This window comes from Ambystoma mexicanum, chromosome 4p, assembly GCF_040938575.1.
Source record: "Ambystoma mexicanum isolate Mex_15411 chromosome 4p, UKY_AmexF1_1, whole genome shotgun sequence".
Taxonomy (NCBI): domain Eukaryota; kingdom Metazoa; phylum Chordata; class Amphibia; order Caudata; family Ambystomatidae; genus Ambystoma; species Ambystoma mexicanum.
In genome coordinates, this window is record NC_090927.1 from 816,013,910 (window position 1) to 816,036,096 (window position 22,187).

At 51.8% G+C, this 22,187-nt stretch overlaps 1 protein-coding gene across 5 annotated transcripts in view; it reads left to right on the plus strand.

Annotated features, from left to right (window-relative positions):
- Positions 1-22,187, plus strand: part of ORC3 (origin recognition complex subunit 3) — an 876,882-nt gene that overhangs the window by 661,265 nt on the left and 193,430 nt on the right. For all 5 annotated transcript variants that reach the window (XM_069606386.1, XM_069606387.1, XM_069606390.1 and 2 more), the window contains one exon: positions 8,798-8,892. In XM_069606386.1, coding sequence (XP_069462487.1) covers positions 8,798-8,892 — 95 coding nt within the window. The remainder of the gene's footprint in view (positions 1-8,797; positions 8,893-22,187) is intronic.

A 22,187-nucleotide genomic window follows, 5' to 3' on the forward strand; every position in this document is an offset into this window, starting at 1 on the left:
GACTGAGTGTGTGATGTCATGAGTGTTGGGGGTCGCCGGCCATGGTCATCCGGCGGGCGCCCCTGGGCGCTATCTCTGCTAGCGCCGTGCAGTCCCACTAGGTGTGGGGGTGGGGCCTGCCGTGGACATCTGGCATGGCCCCGGGTGCCATGGTCCTCGGCACCCTGGCGTGGGGTCACAGCCTGCCAGGCCTCGGACTGAGTGGACCTCGGCTGCCATCCTGGCAGACGGGTCCCTCAGTGTCTGGGCGTGCAGGCCTGTGCCTCCACGTGTAGGCCTGGGGCCTACATGGATAATGAGACACGGACTCAGTCGTTCCTCTTTGGGAGTCTGCAGCCGTTCTGTCTCACGTGCCTGCAGGAGCTCCTTTTATTAGCTTGGGCCATGACACAGTCATGGCCCCTCTTAAAGGGGCAACACACGTGGGAGGAACACATCCCCTTAAAGGGGCAATGCACATTGGGAGGGTCACCCGTAACACTCCTCCTTTTTCATAACAAACAAACAAACGTGGCTGAACATGCGTGCGTCCCACTGGTTACAGAGCGACAAACTACTTCTTGCTTCAGACCGTGCCGAAATAACCACATGCTAAGCTATGACACGGCCACATGCATAAATAACTCAACATGATAACAAAACATCACCCCAAACATTTCTAAACCTGCTACGTGGGGAAACAGTCGCGGGGTGAGCTGCCGGTGGAATGTAGGCATTTCCCCACCGTTTACAAAACCCTTTATTAACCTGGGGTTAGAACCTGCCACCATCAACAAAACACCATGTTCTGCGGCTGGCGCTATGTACGCCTCTTATATGCGGGGCCAACGCTTCACCTTATGGCTCACTACGGAGACCACTCTAAGCATGTTACTAATATACAGGTCTACAGCGGCAATGCACCAGATCACAGAGTTCTCTTTACGCCAAACACACGGGATTACAGGGTCCTCTTTAAGCAATTGCAGGGCCGCCGGATACCAGTCCGTCTTCTACTACCAGCGTCTGTTTAGGAGTCACTTCCCGGGTCCAGGTCCAGGGAAGGTACAGTTCATGGCCGGCAAAGCCGCACCTGGCTGGTGCCAGGGGACACATCGGCATAGTTCCCTGCTGTTCAGCGCGGAGGGACCCCGGTCACGGGCGTCCACGCTTCTCCACGGGAGGTTGGTGGGGCACAATGCTGTTCCTCGGGCACGGGGTGACAGGACAACACTTGCCCCCTCTCCGGTGATGTTCCCCAGTCCGGAGCGTCTCCCCCCCATTAGGAGCGCAAGAGGGCGCACAAGCACTCATTCTGAGCTGCAACCCACTTCAGACCTGCGGCACTGTTCCTGGGGTTGGGGTCCAGGGCCGCCTGGTTCCCTGGTCAGACACCCTGCGGTACCCAGAACGCCGGATGCCCTGGTATTCATGCCTGCGACCCGTGAGGGCCTGAGGTGAGAGTTCCCCGTTGGCCACGGTGAGGCCATGGTTGGTGTTGGGTCGACGCCATGCTTCAATTGTTCAGGGCAGTCATTGGTGCACAGAGTCATTTGTCCATTTCCGTGCAGCACCCTGGGCACTGCACTCGTGATGAGGTACATGAGGCGCAGAGTGCAGCACGCTCAGGTGCACTGTGCCCGGAGCAATGCTGTAGTGCTGGTGGATCAATTCTGCCCTGTGGCCAGTGTCGGTATGGTATATGTGATCACTCCCATTCCTCTGCATTGAACGGACTCATCCCGACCTGCCCAGTGCACCGCTTCTTCATGGGAGTGTCAGGGTCACCCGTAGTCGCTGGTCCGACCCCTTGGTGGTTGGGCTCAGTGGATCGGTCGGTATATCCCCAAGACCCACGGTGCCCTGGTCCTTTGACCTGATGGCACGCTGGGAGATGTTGGCAGGCAGGGCCACCAACTCCTTGGTCCTCAGATGGTCTGAAGGGGACCTTCGTGGCAGGGTGTCGAGGCCACTTGCGGGGCCGGCAAGTGCCCTACATGTCAGGGTGTCCTATTTGCCCCATGGCCCTGTCACTCCAGTGTACAGTGCACGGGGCTTGGGATGCAGAAATGTCGCAGCCCGGGGTTCCGATGCTCACCCAGTGTAAGTCCCCTGTCCAACCCAGCGCCGACTCGTGTTGTGCACTGCCGCACTCGATCAACCAGTTGCTACCCATTGTGCCCCAGGTCACCTTTTCAGGCAGAAGCACGCGCCCATGGCAGTGGGACACACGTGACAGGGCGACGCTGGTGATGTGGCACCGAGGGTGGAGCGGGCAGCCACATGTTCCTTGTTCCGCTCCTCTCACATGGGTGTTGAAGCCCTTCTTAGTTAACTTTGCTGGGCTGGGCTCATCGAAAAGGGGCCCTTTTCTAGCTCTTATTAGGCCCACCGCCTGCAGCATTCCAGGCCCTGATGACACCAATGCCAACGTGCCTTGCACCTCAGATCTTGGGTTGGAAAAACTCTGGGCTCGTAGATTTGCCTCATTTAACTGCCCCCTGGCCCGGGATCCTACTAAGGCCTCTATCATCACCGTTCCAACACACGACTGCTAGATTGTTCTCCTCGCCAATCACTGCGGAGCCATGTTCTGCGGCCCAGGATCTCGAAGAGCAACGGGTTATTTTTCTGTCGCTCGGACACAGAGCCGTCCTGCTTTCTCACCTCCAGCCTGGCCCCGGCTGACATGGAGCATCAGGCACCTTTCCAGCTCTGACATAGCGCGCCTTCCATTCACCCCCATGAGGCCCGAGATCACTGTGGGGACACCAGCACCTCGACACTGCAGGGGTGTGCCGAAACAGCATGAGGCGCTTCCGATTCACACTGCCCTGCGGGCCACGTGAGCCTGTTGGATGATGGGTCGGGGATCTTTCTCCGGCGACATGTTCTTGGTTCTACATGGCTGTCCACAGCCATTTGCTGTTGTCGCCACCTGAGCATGGAGTGCGCAGAGGGCCATCGCCATCACCTCCTGCTCCGACGCGGAGCACCTTACAATGTGCTACTGGGTGGCCTGGAATCGCAGCGCCAGCGGCCTGGAAGCTTCCAGCTGTCACAGCGGGTGTCTGCGTCTGCCGAACGCACAGCGCCTCCTTACCGCCACCGCCGGCAGACCCAGGTTGGCTTATTGGGCGCAGTGGGCAGCTACTTCCCGCTGACAGGGCCGAGGGCCGGGTTGGACTCCCGCCCCCCTCTTCCTTTGGGGCATGGAACCACTGCCCTCTCCCCAGCGGGAGTGTTGCAGGGGTCGGGCTGACTCCCTCTTCTCTGCTGGTGGCATCAGCAGCCCTATGTCTTCTTGGGGCATGGCCTGCCTCATCACGGCACCTGCCGGTCCGCCGGCATCCACTGGGGGCAGGGGCCACCAGTTCTTCACTTTGTCGCCTTTTCCTGTTGCAGGGCGCAGGCACGCCCTGCCCCCAGCCGCACGAGCACCCTCCCTGGAGGGCCGCGGGCAGGCGGAGGCATGCAGGGCATGTCCACTCACCGCAGCGGTGGCCTACAGCTCCACCTCCTCACGGCTGCGGTCGCGTTATTCTTCTCTCTCCGGTGCCAGGAGATGCTGCACCAGATAGGGGTGGGCCAGGAAGGGCTGCAAATGGGACAAACACCCCGGCCGCACGAGCACCCTCCTCAGAGGGCCGCGGCCGGGAAAAATCCAATTGCCATTCTTCCCGCATCCGCTTCTTGTGGCGTGGCGTTGTATGCCACATGCCGCTTTGTTACGGCTTCTGCTCCCCCATGTGCGGCGATGGATGCCGCAAATCGCCTTCATCATCCCCCTGCAGCGGGACGCTGCCGGGTATGTACCTCACCGTGGGGCAGCCCGGGCCTACACCGCCCTTGCCACGGCGGTGAGGCGCAGGCAACGCGAAGCCGCGGTGGGGCCGAATGCTCCTCTTCCAGTGTACCCCACTGCGGGGCAGCCCGGGCCTACACCAGCCAAACCGCGGCGGTGAGGCGCAGGCCACGCGAAGCCGCGGTGGGGCCGAATACTCCTCTCCCCCCCCGTCTCCCTTACATGTAGCAGGGGGGGTAACGCGGACTCGTCGTCCTCGTTGCCATTGTTGGGGTCGCCGGCCATGGTCATCCGGCGGGCGCCCCTGGGCGCTATCTCTGCTAGCGTCGTGGAGTCCCACTAGGTGTGGGGGTGGGGCCTGCCGTGGACATCCGGCATGGCCCCGGGTGCCATGGTCCTCGGCACCCTGGCGTGGGGTCACAGCCTGCCAGGCCTCGGACTGAGTGGACCTCGGCTGCCATCCTGGCAGACGGGTCCCTCAGTGTCTGGGCGTGCAGGCCTGTGCCTCCACGTGTAGGCCTGGGGCCTACATGGATAATGAGACACGGACTCAGTCGTTCCTCTTTGGGAGTCTGCAGCCGTTCTGTCTCACGTGCCTGCAGGAGCTCCTTTTATTAGCTTGGGCCATGACACAGTCATGGCCCCTCTTAAAGGGGCAACACACGTGGGAGGAACACATCCCCTTAAAGGGGCAATGCACATTGGGAGGGTCACCCGTAACAATGAGGGGGACTTCAGGTTCCCTTGGCCCCACCAGGCCAAAAGCGTCCGCCCAAAGGCAATGGCACCGGGGCCAAGAAACGGGCCTGGGTATGCCACCAGGTAAGAGAGTGCAGTAAGCCATGGGTGTCGCTGGCCCTGGCTGGCACTGATCTCAATCAGGGCTTTTCCTCTTCATTGCCCCCACCCCAAGTAAGTCATTCATCTGGCTAAGGCCGCCATACATCACAGGCTATAATTAAGTCAAGGGCCGGGTCCAACTCAATGAGCCCAGTGGTGGCATGCACAGCGCCCCCTCGAACGAGCACAGAGCTCGGCGCTGTGCAACCATGCACCGGGCCTTCCTGATCAAGAAGTCCTCAGCATCCAGCAGCCGGAGGAAGTGGTGCGAGCTCCCGGATGAGTAGAGGGGCGAGGTCTACATACCAGGTGAGTTTATTGCATCTGATAATTTATTACCCACCGCATGAAGTGACAGATCAGTCAGTTGCAATGGGAGGGCTGGGTTTGTAGGCTTTCCTGGAAGGTAACGTTTTATGGCAGGTCCGAACTTTGTCTTGTCAGGATAGCTCAGGGGCAACGTGCTCGTCTTGGAAACAATACGACACGGAGCACCACAGGTTCGATTCCCGGGTCGGCGCTTAGAAACCTCTGGGTATTGAGCACGTTATAAATACCGATCATACGTGCTCTCTCATGTCCTCCCCCGCAAGTCGAACTGATCAGGAGTGTAGGATGGATGGAGGGAGGGAGTGAGGGTGCAAATAAGCATTGTGGGTAAAAGTAACAGTTCACTGTAACTCGGTGCCCAAACCAGTACTAAAACACGGCAATGACAAACATTACATAGTGGTTTCTGAGCTATTAGACCACACATCAGACTGGTCTGCTATCTTTTGCAGCTCTGCTTGGTGATGGGAGCAATTATTGATTGTGTCGGTTGTTATAGTGTACATCCCTGTGACGCAAACATAAATATAGGTAATGCCTGGTGCTTCCCAGGGACAAAAGCACACATCTAGGTAATGCGGTGCCTTGATGGTGAAGAGTCCAAAAGTAAAAGTAACAGATTTAGTCTGGAGTGAGCAGCTGACGCCCACTTACTGTGATTTAGTTTGGATGGGGTCAAGCAAGCCCTGACCCAGGGAATTGGTACGTTAAGGAGTTTTTTTTTTTCCAGGCATACGTTTCTGAAGGAGAAAGATCTGTGGGTGTACATCTAACAGCAACGCTTGACTTGCCGAGCTACCTGGCCGGCTATGTGTAAAAACTATTTGCAGGGCTTTTAGATTCGGCCCAAATCAGGCACCAGATGTTTGCCCAAACCTGTATTTTTAGTCAAATCCTTTTACTGCTGCACCTTCACTTCAAGCCTTAGGAGCCCTCCCCAACCCTTGAGATCCCGACTCCCATGCTCGTGGACGAGCATTGGCAAGGCCAACAGTTTTGATGTGTGCAAGCATGGGATGGGCATTTGCCAGGGATTGCCATAACGGTACTACAAGGTCATAAGACTGCAACAGCTGGCAAATGGTGTGAATATCTGTGCATATGATGACAGTGCCTAGCAAATGCCTATCTATTGCTTATAAAAGTGCCAACATGATTGGCTTTGCTAGGGACTTTTTAAACAGAAATAATGCAAGGAACAGATGTGAGGACCAACATATTGGGTATGTTAAAGGAAGCCTTAGCTTTCCATTCTGCATCACTTTGCTTTCTGGTGCTTCTGGTAACTACAGGGCACACTGGAAATGGGCCTTGTCGGCTCCACTCCAACAAACCATCCCATTAACTACAGAGCATGTCAATGTTACATGACAGAAACGACAGTGGTAGAGGGCAGCAAGCATAGAGTAACGTGTGTTTGCATGCCGATGGGACGTGACATGCACTGCTCTGGGATAGGTCCAAGCTTGATTTGCATATGGCTGTAGTCTCCAACCGTCCTGTAATGGGACAGAAGAACTAAAAACTATGGCACGAAATGCTGTCCACTTGAATTGTTAAAACGGTGCAGTGCTTTGGTGCCCCAAGTGCATGATGGGTGCTGTGCAAAAACAAATGAATAAGATTAAAAAACCTGCGGTTGCACGTTTGGAATCCTGGCACCCGGACAGACCCATCTTTCACCCTTCTGAGGTTGATACTTTCAGGCCGCTTTTCCTTGTGTGATAATAACAGCAATTGTCTAGTGGGTGTGCAAGTTTGGGCTGCGAACCCTCGCACTGCTGGACAGTCGCAGTCCCCACAGACGAATCTGCAGCTATAGGGTACCCTGAGGGAAGGCTGCGCGCCGCCGCACGCCCAGTGAAATAGCCTTTGAAAAGAGCCCATTAAACGAACCGCTGCAGATCATGGAATTAAATAATTCACACCCAGGGATTGTACATTTATACAAAAAGCAACCTTAATTATAAATTCCACTCAGCCTCATGGAGCCTCACCAGTCTGGAACCCAGGGTCTTTAGGTTCTTTAATCATGGCTTACTCAGTTGAAGTCCTGTCCCATTCAGCCGCAGCACGACCCAGAATGCTGCCAAAACATGCTCACCTACACCAGCTCCCACAGATTGTAGGCACACAGCTGAGAAATAATGTCGTGACTGCCAATGCCGTATTGGTGTAATCAAAATGTTGCAACCAGGTTCGTGCTCAGTACTCGATTTATAAGCACTATGTGTGTCCTTCACTGAAGTCCTGGAAAAAACAAACATTGGCAAAGCCAGCAGCTTTGGCTTGTGTACAAGTATTAGGCATTTGCCAAGCACTGCTGTAGGATGCCCAGGTACTCACACCACAAGCGACTTTGCCGACTCAAAAGCCCAAACTGTTGGCATTGCCAATGCTTGTTCTTTTTCAGATCAATTAGGATAAAATCATTAGAGTACGATATTGTGGGAGTACATGTACTCTATTGGTGAAAGTAAGATGCAAGCACTTAGACGTGGGACTTCAAAAATAAGTTATCGACAGTAGAATAAACATCTGCAAAAAATCCTTATAATAAAAAAAGCTTTATATATTGTGCCTTTTGACCTGGGAAGTGGTAAAGTCCCCATGGTGTCCCCTGCCACCCCCAGATGTTATGTGTGGCCTACGCCCCTGAGCCTGATGCCTAGGCTACCTGTGGAATATGGTTCCCAACTTGCCCAGAACGCACCTGTCCTTGTATGAGGACGATAATACTATGGTTATTGGCGTGGTGGGTGCCTCAAAACTGATCCCTATTAAGGGCCTTATTCGGAGTTCAGCAGCATTTCCTTTGCAAAAACTATAAAACTGAAGTAGATAGCGAGAAGGGGCTGCTTGATTCAGCGTCATGCGGTTCCTTCAGTTATTCCGCTGCTTGGGACAACATAGGGCAGGGGTTCATTATCAAATGCGGTAATGATCTTGTGTGGCAGAAATATAGTCCAGAGACAAACAGGTGGTTTTTAGTTTTATTTGGAAATTTGGTGGTGCAGAAAAAGTGGCAGTTATCCCGTTACCCCCACTTTTCCCCACAGCAATAAAGTCTACACGAGAGCCCTGGTATGCAAATAATTCACATGAAGCACAGATTTCAGTTTTCACAAAAAGAAACTTCTCTAGTGTTTCTTGCTCCACCAAGAAAAGGCAACAGGTGTCTCTGGAGGGTCTTGTAGGCCAATGTGCAACATTGTAAACCTTCTGAAAGTGGCCCCTCAAACGAGCTCTGTGGCGTCAGCTGTGTTGCATGGAGCTTCCTCATTTGATGATCAGAGCCTGCGATCTGAGTTTTAAGCATCTAAAAATACCAATCCTCCACCCGATGCTGTGATCTCCTGTGTGTATGCGAGCGTGTGTGTATTTATTTTTGGGAAGTGCGACTCCCTCCCTCACCACATTCAAGACTTTATTAAAATATTTCAGGGCCAATTGGATTTCATTACGAATTACCCTGTGAAGAAAATTGCTTGGGCCCCAAGCTTGGGTGCAAAAGGATCACAGTGGGGTGCTCTTATAAAATATGCAGTGAGTAAAACAGTTGATTTGGTTACCTGAAAAGAACATTTTTAAAAATATGATCAAATTTGAAAATTGCTGTTCCTCAACTTTAAACCAACCTAAACCTGAGCAAATTCCTTCACTCGTAGTACTCACTTGGTCTATGTACGTTTAGGACGGTTTTCCTTATTGCTATGCACACGAGTTATGTTTCCACTTTATTTTAATAAAGTGGAAAATATTATATTCTCTTTTGTTCTGTTCGATAATAAATCATGTCTGCCTTTTAATCCTTCTCTGTTTGTTGATGTTCAATATGCCTAGAGTCTGGACAAGTGGATAGAACTGGAAACGTGGATGAGGAGGAGATTTCACCACAGAAGTCACTGCGGAAGACTGACCTTTATCATCTTCAGAAGGTCAGGATAATGCTCCATCTGCTATTTCCCATAACCCCATTTCTCGTGGCATGTGAGGGTATTTTAGCTAATACAGGGCATGCAGTTAAAAAAAAAAAGCATTGAAGACCCTCCTCCAGCATTCTGATTAATTGGCCTGCTGGTGTTGAGACCCTTTCCCGTTCCGCGATTAGACTCGTGGAGTGCATTCAAACTTGCGGCTGTACTTACAAGCCTTACAATGCTTGTTGTACAGTTTCCCTCATGCTAGTGTTTTGAGGGCTTGCTGTCACCAAGTACACCCAGACGTTCTTTCATGGGGGACCCTAGTGTTTTGCTCATGTACCTCAGCTTCCTGTGCTCCAAAGGGGGAGGGCTTCCCTGGAAAGAGTTCCTTGGGGATTCCTGATGTGGGGACTAGAGGATAGGTGGGTTCTGGGGGATTCCCTCATATACCACCTCCAGCATCGTCCGCAACTAAGTGGGTTGCTTTCTCTGGCTTCCAGAACCACAATGAACTTTCCCATAGCCCACCTTAATGTGACATCATAACAGTGCTAATTTAGCATTAGTGTAAACGTGTCTGGGTACTATCCGTGCATCATTGCCTGCTACCCAATTGAAGCACAGTTCATTGTAGGGTTACGGGTAAATCGGCTCTGTTCATCTCACACTTGCGGGTACTATAACTGTTCACTTTCGGCCATGGTATCAGGCTTGATTTGACCTCGGTAGAACTGTTTTGTAACCAAACATTTATCCCCGATGTGGAAATATTAAACGAAAAGCACTTATAAGATGGCAGATGTCACAGTTGCTTCAAGTGCGCTGTTCCCATTTTTTGTTCGACTTATTGAAAAGGTAAACTACAGAGGAGCTGTTCGGGACACCAAACAAAGCTCTAAAATGCTGGATGAGAAATGAGGGAAGCACCAAACATTCAATTCTGGAGGATAATTGACTAAACTGGTACTCCTGGATTAATAGATACTATTTAAAATATAGGCTGATTTGTCACCCTCAGTACCTTGCAGTACTTTGAGGACCAACGGACCTTCAACAGGGTATGGACTTTCCTCCCAACTGGACCGTAGAGTAATAAAAAACACACACTACAGGCGGGATTGGCCAAAAAAAACACTGGAGCTTCACCACCAGGTGGAAAATAAAAAGAACAAATCCAGTGGTCAGTATGGAAATACAGCCCCACATCCCCTTTTCCTGCCTCCTTACCATGTGCTGGTGGTATATGCTACCTGCTTGCTTGTACTAGAAGTTAGAAAACCTAGGAAGGCAGAGCAGATCCAGAAAAGCAGCAGGCATGGTTCAAGAAGCCCTCCACAGATAATCTCAGGATGCACAGATAGACAAAAGCTATTAGAGGTTCAGCAATTCCAGGGGTAATGCAAAAGTCACTCATATACAGTTCCATAAAAGAAAGCCACCACGGAAAATCCATAGGTCCAGACAACTAATCCAAGGGAGTCCAACTCAATCCAGGAGGCATTACCAAAGTTCACCAAGGGGAATCCAACAGGTCAGATGCAAACAATCCAGGGAAGATCCGGTAGGCAGGCCAAGAGCCAATCCGTGGGTTGAAGGACATATCGCCAAAGTACAGGAAACCAGAACAGACTAGGAAAAAGACCAAGGTGCATCCAAAAAGCAGAGCAAATCAATTCAAAAGCCAAGAAGGATCAGGAGCCAGACACCAAACAAGCGGTAAAGCAATGCTGCAAGACAGCCATAAAGAAACAACTGAGAAGCGCCAGCCGCTCAGTGTTCACCCGGTTTATTTCCGGGTTGCTGTCGTGGCAGTGCAGGCTTGGTTGTCCGGTGCCATGCATGCCTACGTTGTTCCACTACTGATGTCGGGGATTGACGTCCTCTGGCGTCGGCCAGCCTCCAGTCTCCACGGGAGCCACCATTCATGCCTCTCACCATGGTGGTATACAGGGGGAACCTCAGCGAATCCTGATAATGCCCCCTGGAAAAGCGCAGTCACTGCATGCGATAAGCGTGCAGGCAATGAAAACAACGCACCACTCGCAGAGGACGAACCTGGGAGGAGAGCTCCATGACCTCTCCTCTGGGCCAAACTCTTTCCAATCTACCAAGCAAAAGTCTCCTCAGGCAGGAATCGAGCATATTATTGACCTCGTATAACTCTTTCCCCCCCCTCCACCCCCAAATCCACAATGGTGCCAGTCTTGGCAGGCAGGTGTATTGTGGGCAAGGCTTTAGGAGGGATACATGGAAGACCGAATGAATTTTCCACAAGGCCAGAAGGTGCAACTTGTAGGCCATGGAATGAATAGCCTGCTCCATCGGGTGCGGTCCCACGTATCTGGGCAGCAACTTCCGGTGTCCAGGAAAGCATAGATGCAGAGTGGAAAACAAGACCCAGTGACAGCATTTCAGAGGTGGCCCTTTCTTCTTGTTCTTGTCCGCATGTACCTTAGTCTGTACCGGCGTCTGTTGCAGGTGTCAAGTTACAGAGGACTGCACGAAGCGAAGGTGAGGCGAGCAGTCTGCTGCAGCCGGGTTGTCATTGGTCACAGGCAGGTCAATTGGAAGGACCTGGGGATGCCACCCATACAAATCATAAAAAGGGTAATTCGAGGGGATTGGGTCCTCAGACGTATTCCATATCTATGACAGGTAATGTCCACAGCTGTGCTGCTTCGGAAAATCTTTGGCGTCTGCGTCCTGCGTAGATGACGTCGATGCGCCATACCCGAGGACCTCCTCCGACGGCTGACGTCACCCGATGTGATAAGTAGGACGCATGACGCCCATAGCCTCAGTTCTGTTTTTTCCTCGAACGTGTTCGCTTCGTGAATCTCGGTACGCCTCGGCTCGTTGGAGTTGCTGTTTTCTATTCTCGGTTCGTTGAACCTGTTCGGTTGGTTGTGAAGACCTGTTCGTGGCGATGTCTTTCTCATCTTCGACCCCGCGTCCGGGCTTCAAGAACTGCGGGGACTGTGGGTCCAAGATGTCGGTCACGGACTCGCACGAGGCCTGCCTCTGGTGCCTCGGGGAGGCCCACGATACGGACGACTGTGTCGACTGCCAGTCGCTCACTGCGAAGGCCTTGCGGGAACGCAAGAAGAAGCTGTCGGTAGTCCGGGTGTCTAAACCCTGGAAGTCGAGGTCCGCGGGGCTTTCGACCGATGACTCGAGGGGTGAGACTCCGCGTCGTCGTCGGAAGTCCGGTGGGTCTCCTTCCAGGAGTCGGTCTCGCCACTCCTCTGCCTCTTCTAGGCATTCCAGGAAGCGTCGGCATCGGTCGCCTTCCCCGTCCTCTTCCGAGGACTACGCCCGTCGCTTATCCCTCCATGCAAGCGACACCAGAGGAATGGGCTTCCTACAGGAAGCAGATGCTAGCGATTCTGGAATCGCAGGGCACCGGTCCGTCTGCGCCTCCGACTGGGGTCGGTCGGCACCGGTCGAGAGACACCGCCTGTACGCCTTTGGGCTTGGATGGTCGGCACAGCTCGCGGGAGAGGTCCCGCTCGGACAAAGGTAGCTGTTCTTGCCATGCCCGTTCCAGGTCCCGGTCCTCGACGCGCTCGAGACCACGTGATCCTGTGCCGTCTCGAAGAAGACGTCGACGCCTGTGGCGCCAAGGTCATCGACGATTTCTCTCGAGGTTCCATCTTCGAGTGGGTCGTCGGCGCCCAGGTTGTCGAGAGACACGCTCGGAGCTCCGGCTTCGAGGACTGTGTCGACGCCGCCAATGCTGGAGGCGTTGCAGCTGACGTTGACGCCTTTTCTGTCGACGCCGACTCGTTCGGCGTCCTCGACGCCTTTCGAGGCGATGGTGTCGGAGGGGCCCCGTGGCACGGGGTTTGCCCCTAAAAAGGCTGTGGCTAAGGTCCGGCACTGCTTTGGTCCGCAGAGGTCTTCCTCCCCGTCAGAGGATGATGAAGGCTCTGATGGCGGCCTGGTTCCGGTTCCGGTTCCAGATGACCTTATCTCGGGCCAAAGTCAGTTTGATGACCTGAGGCAGTCACTGCATGATGCCAGTGGACTGGACACCTCTCCGGAGCCTGGCACTCATGCCGATTCGTCATATCGGCGCCTTATGTCTCGGGTTACTGAGTACTTGGGTTGGTCAGCTCCCCCAGGGGAGTTCGTTCAGGATGATCTCACGGACATCCTTGATCTCGGTCCACCCACTGACCCGGTTTTGCCTTTTCATATGGCTCTGCAAAGAAGGGTGGCAGGGGCTTCGACTGCTCCGGAGAGTCTCCCGGCAGTGGGCAAGTCTTTGTCGCGAAAATACCGTCCAGCCAGTAGCGACCCCTGCTACTTGTCTAGGCACCCCACCCCGAAGAGTTTGGTGGTGCAGGCGGCTACGGCCCCGGCAAAGCAGGCGTCGTATCCTACCATCCCTCCGGATAGGGACGACAAACGTTTTGACGGCTGGGCGAAGAAAGTGTTTTCTTCGGAGGGTATGGCGCTTCAGGCGGCCAACTCCATATGTGTCTTGTCTCGTTTCACACACACTCTGTGGAACTGTGTTGCATTAGCGGCTGATCATATTCCCGAAGGGGACGAACGGGATGGTTTCCTTGCTATGGTTCAGGATGGCAAGGATGCTATGTGTGAGGCCGTTCAGTCGGGTTTGGACTTGGCGGATTGTGTCAGCCGGTCCATGGCGGCGAGCACCGTAATGCGCAGGTTTGCGTGGTTGCGGAAGTCTGGGTTCGCTCCTGATGTGCAGTCCCGGCTCCTCAACATGCCTTTCGACGGTGAACACCTTTTTGGCAGCAAGGCTGACGAGAGCCTTGAGAGGTTGCAGACCTCCAAAGCTGCAGCGAAATCGTTGGGTGCTGCAGTTCGACAACCTCCGCCTTTTCGTCCTAGGGGACAGCAATGGAGGGGAGGTTCCTTTCGCTATTACTCGTCCTTCAGTAAAGCGAGAGGAGCTAGCAGTCAAAGAGGCCATCGTAAGAGTGCCAGAGGTGGAAACAGAGGTACTCGAGGTGCCAAGGCCGCTCGGGCAGTTGGCTCTTTGCCCTCAGGCAACGCCGCAGCCGCTACCACTTAGTCATGAGGCCAGGTCCCATGGTTCGCCGGTTGGGAGAAGGCTGGCGCAGCATCTTGAAGAGTGGCAAGCCATTACTTCGGATGTGTGGGTTCTGGAGATCATAACCCGAGGCTACTGTCTTCCTTTTCGGCAGAGGCCTCACGACAATCCACCAGGGAACCGCTCTTTGAAGAGTCTGGATCCGCTCCTTGCGCAGGAAATTCAAGCCCTGCTGGAGAAAGGCGCTATAGAACTGGTGCCTGTAGTGGAGAGGAACAAGGGATGGTATTCCCCTTATTTTTTGATTTCAAAGAAAGACGGGGGATTGAGACCCATCATGGACTTGCGTGGTTTGAACAAACTCCTCCGGAAGGACAAGTTCAAGATGGTGACTCTTTCTCAAGTCCTCCAGGCCCTTCAACTTCAGGACTGGTTGGTGTCTGTCGACCTTAAGGATGCTTACTTCCATGTGCCGATCCATCCCAAGCACAAGAAGTACCTGAGGTTCGCGGTTGGCGACTCGCACTTTCAGTTTCGGGTCCTGCCGTTCGGATTGACTTCCGCCCCGAGGGTTTTCATCAAGCTCATGGTGGTGGTGGCAGCACATCTCAGGAAAGGGGGGATTCACGTCTACCCCTACCTGGACGATTGGTTGATCATGGGGAGCTCTCCCGAGCAAGTCCTGGATCATCTGTCCGTCACCTGCCACTCCCTTCACAAGCTGGGCTTCTCCCTCAATTTAAAGAAGTCCCATTTGACACCAACGCAGCGGCTCCAGTACATCGGAGCAGTGCTCGACACGTCCCTGGGGCAGTGTTTTCCTCCTCAGGTGAGGGCTCTTCACATTCAGCAGATGGTGCACAAGTTTCAGCTTGCCCAGAATCTCCCAGCGTCCGAATTCTTGAAACTGCTCGGCCTCATGGCATCCTGCATTCTTCTGGGGCCAGAGGCTCGTCTGCGGATGAGATCTTTGCAGTGGGCGCTCAAGCTCCAGTGGTCTCAGTCCTCCGGCAGGCTGTCGGACCCTATTCAGGTGCCACCCTCGGTAGCCCGGGACCTTCTGTGGGGGGCCGTCGAGGGCAATCTGATGAAGGGGGCCCCATTTTGGCTGCCCCGGCCAGAGGTGACGATCGTGACGGACGCATCCCTCATGGGATGGGGAGCTCATGCCAACGAGTTGACAGTCAGCGGTCGTTGGTCTCCGTCGGAGACCAGACTCCATATCAATCTGTTGGAGCTGAGGGCCGTCAGGCTAGTCCTGAAAGCTTTTCTGCCGACTGTGCGCGGGAAGAGTGTCCAGATTCTAACGGACAACACGGTGGCCATGCACTACCTCAACAAAAAGGGGGGGGCAGGGTCACTTCCGCTGTGCAGGTAGGCGATGCAGCTCAAATTCTGGGCCATCCAGCAGGAAGTTTCGATCTCGGCTGTTCATCTGGCCGGAGACGACGACAAGACGGCGGACGCTTTGAGCAGGCAGAGCTCGAACTCTCACGAGTGGGAGCTGGCTCAGGAGATTCTCCTGGAGATCATCGCCCTTTGGGGGACCCCACAAGTGGATCTCTTCGCCTCCAGTGTCAACCGGAAGTGCGAAAGGTTTTGCTCGTGGGAATTTCCTCCAAAAGGAGCCTTAGGAGACGCGTTCATGTTGGAGTGGTCATTCCTACTGCTGTACGCGTTTCCTCCAGGCCCCGTCATCCGCAAGTGCTGCGGAGGTTACGGAGGTTCGGTTCCCGGATGATCCTCATTGCTCTGGCGTGGGCCCGGAGGACGTGGTAACCGGACTTTCTAGACTTGTCCATCTGCCCTCCACGTCGTCTTCCCTACCGAGACGATCTGCTCTCACGGGAGGTGGGTCAGGTTCTCCATCCAGAGGTCAGATCCATCAATCTTCACGCTTGGCTTCTGAAAGGTTGAGGTATAGGGATTGGGACCTCCCTGAAGACGTGATGGAGGTGTTGCTCTCGGCCAGGCGGCCGGCAACAAAGTCTCTGTACCGTTGCCGTTGGAGAAAGTACTGCGACTGGTGCAGAGTTCGGAATGTGGATCCTTTTGAATGTGACATTCCCATGGTTCTGTCTTTTTTGCTTTCTTTGGCTCTCAGGGGCTTGCAAGTGGGGACCATTAAAGGTTACCTGGCGGCGCTGTCCATCTTTAAGCGCTCGTCTGAACAGTGTTCCTATTTTAAGATTCCTTTAATTTTGCAGTTTTTGAAAGGGCTCACTAATGTGTTCCCTCCGTCACCTTTTTTGGTGCTGGGTTGGGATTTGAACCTTGTTCTTATGTTGCTTATGGGTGCTCCGTTTGAGCCTTTACATTCTTGCCCTGTGAGGCTGTTAACTCTGAAAACTGTGTTTATGGTTGCGGTTACTTCCGCTCGCAGAGTGAGTGAGTTACAGGCACTTTCAGTTAAGCCACCCTTCACTGTGTTTCAGAAGGACAGGGTTGTCCTTAGAGTTCGTCCTTCTTTTCTTCCGAAGGTGGTTTCGGACTTTCATTTGAGTCAATAGGTTGTTCTTCCGGCGTTCTATCCTCCTCCACATCCTGGTAAGGAAGAGGAGAGGCTCCATAGGCTTGATCCTCGGAGAGCGTTGAGCTTTTATATCTCGCGCATGTCCCGGGTCAGAGTGGACGATCAACTTTTCATTGGTCACGCTGGAAAGCGTTTGGGACAAGCTGTGACGAAACAGACTTTGTCTCGTTGGATTATTTTAGCTATCTCCAAGTGTTACCGCTTGGCGGGTAAGGACCCTCTGGCTGGCTTGCGGGCCCATTCTACTAGAGGAGTGGCTGCGTCTACTGCCCTGCAGAGGGGAGTTCCTATTCGTCACATCTGTGATGCAGCCACCTGGGCTTCAGTACATACTTTTGTACGTCACTATTCCCTTGATTCCATCAGAGGGCAAGATCTGGCCTTTGGCAAGGCAGTTCTCTATTCCGCAATTTGATTGGGCATGCTAAATTTGTATTCTAAATTCTTTCCCACCTCCTTGCTTGGTACTGCTTTGGGAGTCTGTCATAGATATGGAATACGTCGGAGGACCCAATCCCCTCGAAGAACAAGTTACTTTCTTACCTGGTAACGTTCTTTCGATGGGATGGTCCGACGACGTATTCCATATCGCTCCCTCCCTGCCTTCCCCGCTGCAGAATTTCTTTTGCGATTGCAGCTTGCGTTCCGCAAGGCCTTGTGTGTCTGACTGGCAGAAAACTGGTGGCACACGTTCTGGGAAAAAACTATAACTGAGGCTATGGGCGTCGTCCGTCCTCCTTATCACATCGGGTGACGTCGGCCCTCGGAGGAGGTCCTCGGGGACGGCGCATCGACGTCATAGACGCAGGACGCAGACGCCAAAGATTTTCCAAAGCAGCACAGCTGTGGACATTACCTGTCATAGATATGGAATACGTCGTCGGACCATCCCATCGAAAGAAAGTAACTTGTTCGTCCCTACCGAGGCATGTATAGGGTTATTGTATGCAAATTCTGCTGCCTCTAGCAGGAATAGCCATGTAACTTGGAATTGTAGTATCAAGCACCATAAATACTGTTCATGGGTCCGATTGTCCCTCTCGGTCTGGCTGCCAGTCTGAGGGTAGTACACTGAGAAACGATGCTGACAAGCTGCGCCAAGGCCTTCCAGAATCAAGCAGTGGAGTAAAGTCAGACATCACAAAGAAATGATACCAGCAGAACTGTCTGGCGTTAGTACAAACAGAAGACGTCATGGCTGTTAAATTCCAGTGGTCTGTGTAAACTGTGACTTTATGCTTGGCTCCTAGAAGGTGGTGTCTCCATTCCAAAAAGAAACTCCTTGACAGCAAGCAGTTCTTTGTCTGTTACAGTGAACCCATAGGTCCTTTAATACGAGGTAACAGTATCTGAAATGGATGGGAATGCAGATCTTACTCGTACATCAATAATCAGACCGACTCAAAAACACGGCTGTTTTAATAACACTTCTTAAAACAGGGAGCACAATGCGAATCAACGTACGCCGCACAGCATTCTCACTCAAGAGTTCCTCGAAGTATTACATGAAAAACACAACTTAATACAAAAATAATTGTCATAAGTGACGTCATACTACGTGGCAAAATAAGAAAACCTATTGGGGGATGTGATAGCCTTAAAGGGAACATCTAAGTATACTTTCTATAAGGGCGGGATCGTGATTGGGCTTCTAAGGTCAGGTGGAGAACTAAGTCCACCCCAAGTGCAAGTCTTCTTCTTTGTCATGAAAATACACAACGTTCTATTGGCTTCTCAAACTATAAGGCTCCTTGCTACGTGGCCCTCTATAATTGATTGGCACGCTTGTACCCTTCTGGAATACTCCACTCGCTAGCAGCACGCAAGCTGGTACCCCAGGTGCTGGGGGACTGGCCAGGTCATGCATCCCCACCCACCCAATTAGCCCAAAATCCATCATATGATATGGCATTTATAACGCACCTATACACAAGTGTTTCAAGGTGCGACGAGGCAAGGGAGGGGGAACAGAGGGAAAATAAACAGCGATCCTACTAGGCCAGGTGTCATTCAGATCGCGCAAGTGCATGGGAGGGTGAAAGTGCGGGGGGAAGGGGACAGTGCAGTACATGGGATAATAGAATAAATAACAATAGTAAAGTACGGCCAGCAGGTGGCAAGGGTAAAGGGTAAGTGCAAGCATCAGGTGTCAAGTACTGGTAGTGGGACTGTAGTGATACAGAAAACAGTCCCCAAATGCGGGGGTTGCCAGGAGGGCAGTCTAGGTGTGCAACTGGTGGAGGAGGGCCCTGGGCCTGAGATCAGAGGGTGGCCAGGTAACCAGTGCAGTTTCATTTTCAGACAGGAAATCAGCAGGGGAGAGGAGGAGAAAAAAGCAGAAGCAAAGAGAAAGGTTTTGAGGTGCTTCCGGAACCGGAGATGGTTCTCCTCAAGTTTCAGGGTGGCAGGGAGGCTGTTCCAGAGGGAAGCCCCAGCCGAAGAAAGAGATCTACTTGCTTGGAGAAGCGACTGACCCTGAGCGAGTTGGAGGCGGATGAGCGTAGAGCTCGAGAAGGAAGATATTCAGGAAGAGAGAGTTGAAGGTATTGAGGCCCCATTCCCCAGAAGGCCTTGTGGACAATGCAGAAGCTTTTGAACTTAATCCTCGTAGCCACTGGGAGCCAGTGCAGGGATTTCAGTGCTGGAGAGATACGATCCCTGGGCTTGAGGTCAAGGACAAGTCTCGCAGTCATGTTCTGGATGAGTTGCAGAGGGCGGATAGTGGAAGCAGGCAGATTTAGAAAGAGGCTTTTGCAATACTCCAGCCTAGAGAGAACCAGAGCTCTGGAGACAGTGTACTTCTGGGGGAAGGAGAGGAAAGGAAGAATATCTTTGAGGAGGTGCAGCTGGTAGTGTGACATCTTAGAGATATTGGAGATGGGAGGATAGAAGGAGAGTGTGTGGTCGAAGATGACCCTCAGGTTTTTAGCCTCACAGGTGGGAGCAGGGAGAGGGCCAAGAGAGGCCGGCTAGAGAGTGACAGGAAAGGAGGGTGTGGGTGTGCTGATGAGGAGAATCTTGGTCTTACGGGCATTAAGGCAGAGATCATTGGCGGCACACCACTCCTGGATGGCGGACAGACAGTCAGAGATGAGAGAGAGAAGAGGTGGCTGACGGTAGCCTAAAAAAAGGCTGAGTGCCATCCACATAGCACTGGAAGTTGGGGCAGAGCGCGGCAATGCGGTGGGCAATGAGGTGGGCAAGAAGTGGCAGGGATTGGTTTAACAGCCAGCCAGAGAGGTTAGACCCCTGGGGAACACCACAGGTAGAGATGGAGGGGAGGAAGGACCCGAGTTGAACCTGGGAGGGTTGATCAGAGAAAAGAAGTCAGCCACGCCATCCCTCTTCATTGTCCAGGAAGTATTTTTGGCACGGTGGCCAGTTTGCTCACTGGGGCAGTAAAAATGGGTGGTAAATAAATTCTAGTAATTGGAGGGGATCTGAACGCCCATTGTACAAGCTTGAAAGAGTGTTTAGAGACCGAAACTGTCGAGTCAAGAAGTGTGATGAAACAGCATATTGCAAATGCCCAGGGAAGACTCTGGTGTGACCATCTGTACGACTGGGTTTTTACCATGATGAATGGTCCTGCATCTGGAGACTGTCCTGGCCAGTGCACATGGTGAAATTGTAACAAAACTGACACACTTGATTACATTTATGTCAGCCATAATTTGTTGCCTCTTGTACAAAGTCTAAAAGTTATCAAAAGTGCTTCCTTAATCTAAAAATCGAGGTAAGAGGTCAATCTGGGGGCGCAGGAGATGGTCAGAGACGTCGACTTTAATTCCAGTGGGAACCGGATAAGCTGAACCCAGAGCAATCTGGAACAAGTTTGAAACCTGGTATGTAGTTTTAGTACAACTGACTTGGACTGGTTTAGTGGCTTGACTGTAGACAGGATGGAAGAATGATTAAGAGAAACAGTTGCAGGGATAGCAGTAAAGAAGGACAACTACATAATGTAATCTAAAGAAACTCCTCAGCATTACTACGACAAGGAAGTAAGAGATGCCAAGGGCCATTCAAACCATTACGTCCAAGACTTCTATAACTTTTGGAAAGATCAAGGCAATTAGGTTGGTTAAAAACAAATATAGGAGTTGGATTAAATGGTGACGCATCTCCCACAAAAACGTATAGTGTCAATATTTAATTGAGGTAGTACATACCAGGGACCATACACAAATATGGACATTTCTGGGTGGAATAAGATCTGTCAAAAACAACTTAGTAGTAAATTCAGTCAGTTCTTTACAGTGGACAGACTATATAACCCAACATTTTGTAAACCCTAACCTCAACCCTGCAACCATAAAGAGAGCATCTGAAGGCTTCAATATGACAATAGACAAAGATGACATACTGAACCAAATAGCCAAGCTTAAAGGATCACGCTCTCCAGGACGAAAGTTTACTTGTGAATGTGGTACTAAAAAAAGGGCTGTTATATTGGAGATCACATTCAGAAAGGTGATGGGTGAATGAGCTATTCCAGCATCCTGGAGGAGATTGTTCTAGTTCCTATCTTCAAAAAAGACAAGTGGACCGAATCCTCCAAATACAGGCCTTTCTCAATGCTCTATGTAACAGTAAAACTTTTCCTCATTTTTACTTGATGAAACACAAAAGTGGGTAGAGGGCACACAATTGTTGGACAGATTCCAAATGGGATTTAGTCCCAGCTCAAGGGTTGTCCATAATTTAAGATTAATGGACAAGTTGATCAGGCAGGCAACTAAGAGGTGCAACCTCTGTTTGTATGCAGCCCTGGTTGATTTCAGAGCCGCTTTTGACTCTGTAGATAGCGAGAAGCTACGGAGCAAGAAGGAGTACTTGGTCTGTCCCATGAATATTCTTGGGGCTATTAGAATGTTGCATGAGAACATCTACATACAGGTGAGGTTGCATAGTAGGGGAGACATCACGGCACCAATCACCATTAATAAAGGTGTTAATCAGGGCTGTGTATTGGCTCCCCTGCTATTTAACATATACCTTTCTGACCTACCCATCATCTTAAGGAGGGTTGATTAATTGTACTCTAGGACTTGGCCATGTATAAATTGGTTGTTTATCGTATGCAGACTATTTAGTGATTCCCGGTTATACTTTTGTGGGCGTTAAGAGACTGCTGGTTGGACTACACAAGCATACAGGCGAGAATGGATTGATCATCAACTTTGGTAAATGAAAGACGATGCATTTCTCTGAAAGAAAAAACGGAAAAGCCCAAATCTGCTGTTGATGGGAATTGTATCGAGTATGTCACTAGTTAAAAATACCTGGGGATTGAACTGTCAGACAAGGATGACTTCTCAGAAATTATTGCAGTTAAGCACAGGAGGGCATTGGTACTGACCTCGATTATATCCAAATTTGCTGCAGAAACATCAGGCTTCAGCCTTATGGTGAGTATGATACTTTATACACAGTGCTTCTGTGCTATGATGTTATACAGCATACAGACACTGGTTATGAAGGATCTAACCTGGCTGAAGGTTGTTTGAGGGCACATTCTGGAGGAAAATCCTTGGAATGGCCCTGTGTGTTCCTATGGAATTACTAAAATTAAAACTGGGCTTGGCATCTCTTCCCATTGCTTCTGCGCACAAATAGGCTAGCAGTATTGACTGTTACAGGACCAGAGCGCGGCATCCCGAAATTAAAGCGACTGTGTCGATAACCAGCAGTGGACGAAACCATAACACATGTATTAACTGAAAGAAGTGAAACGGGGGCATTGTA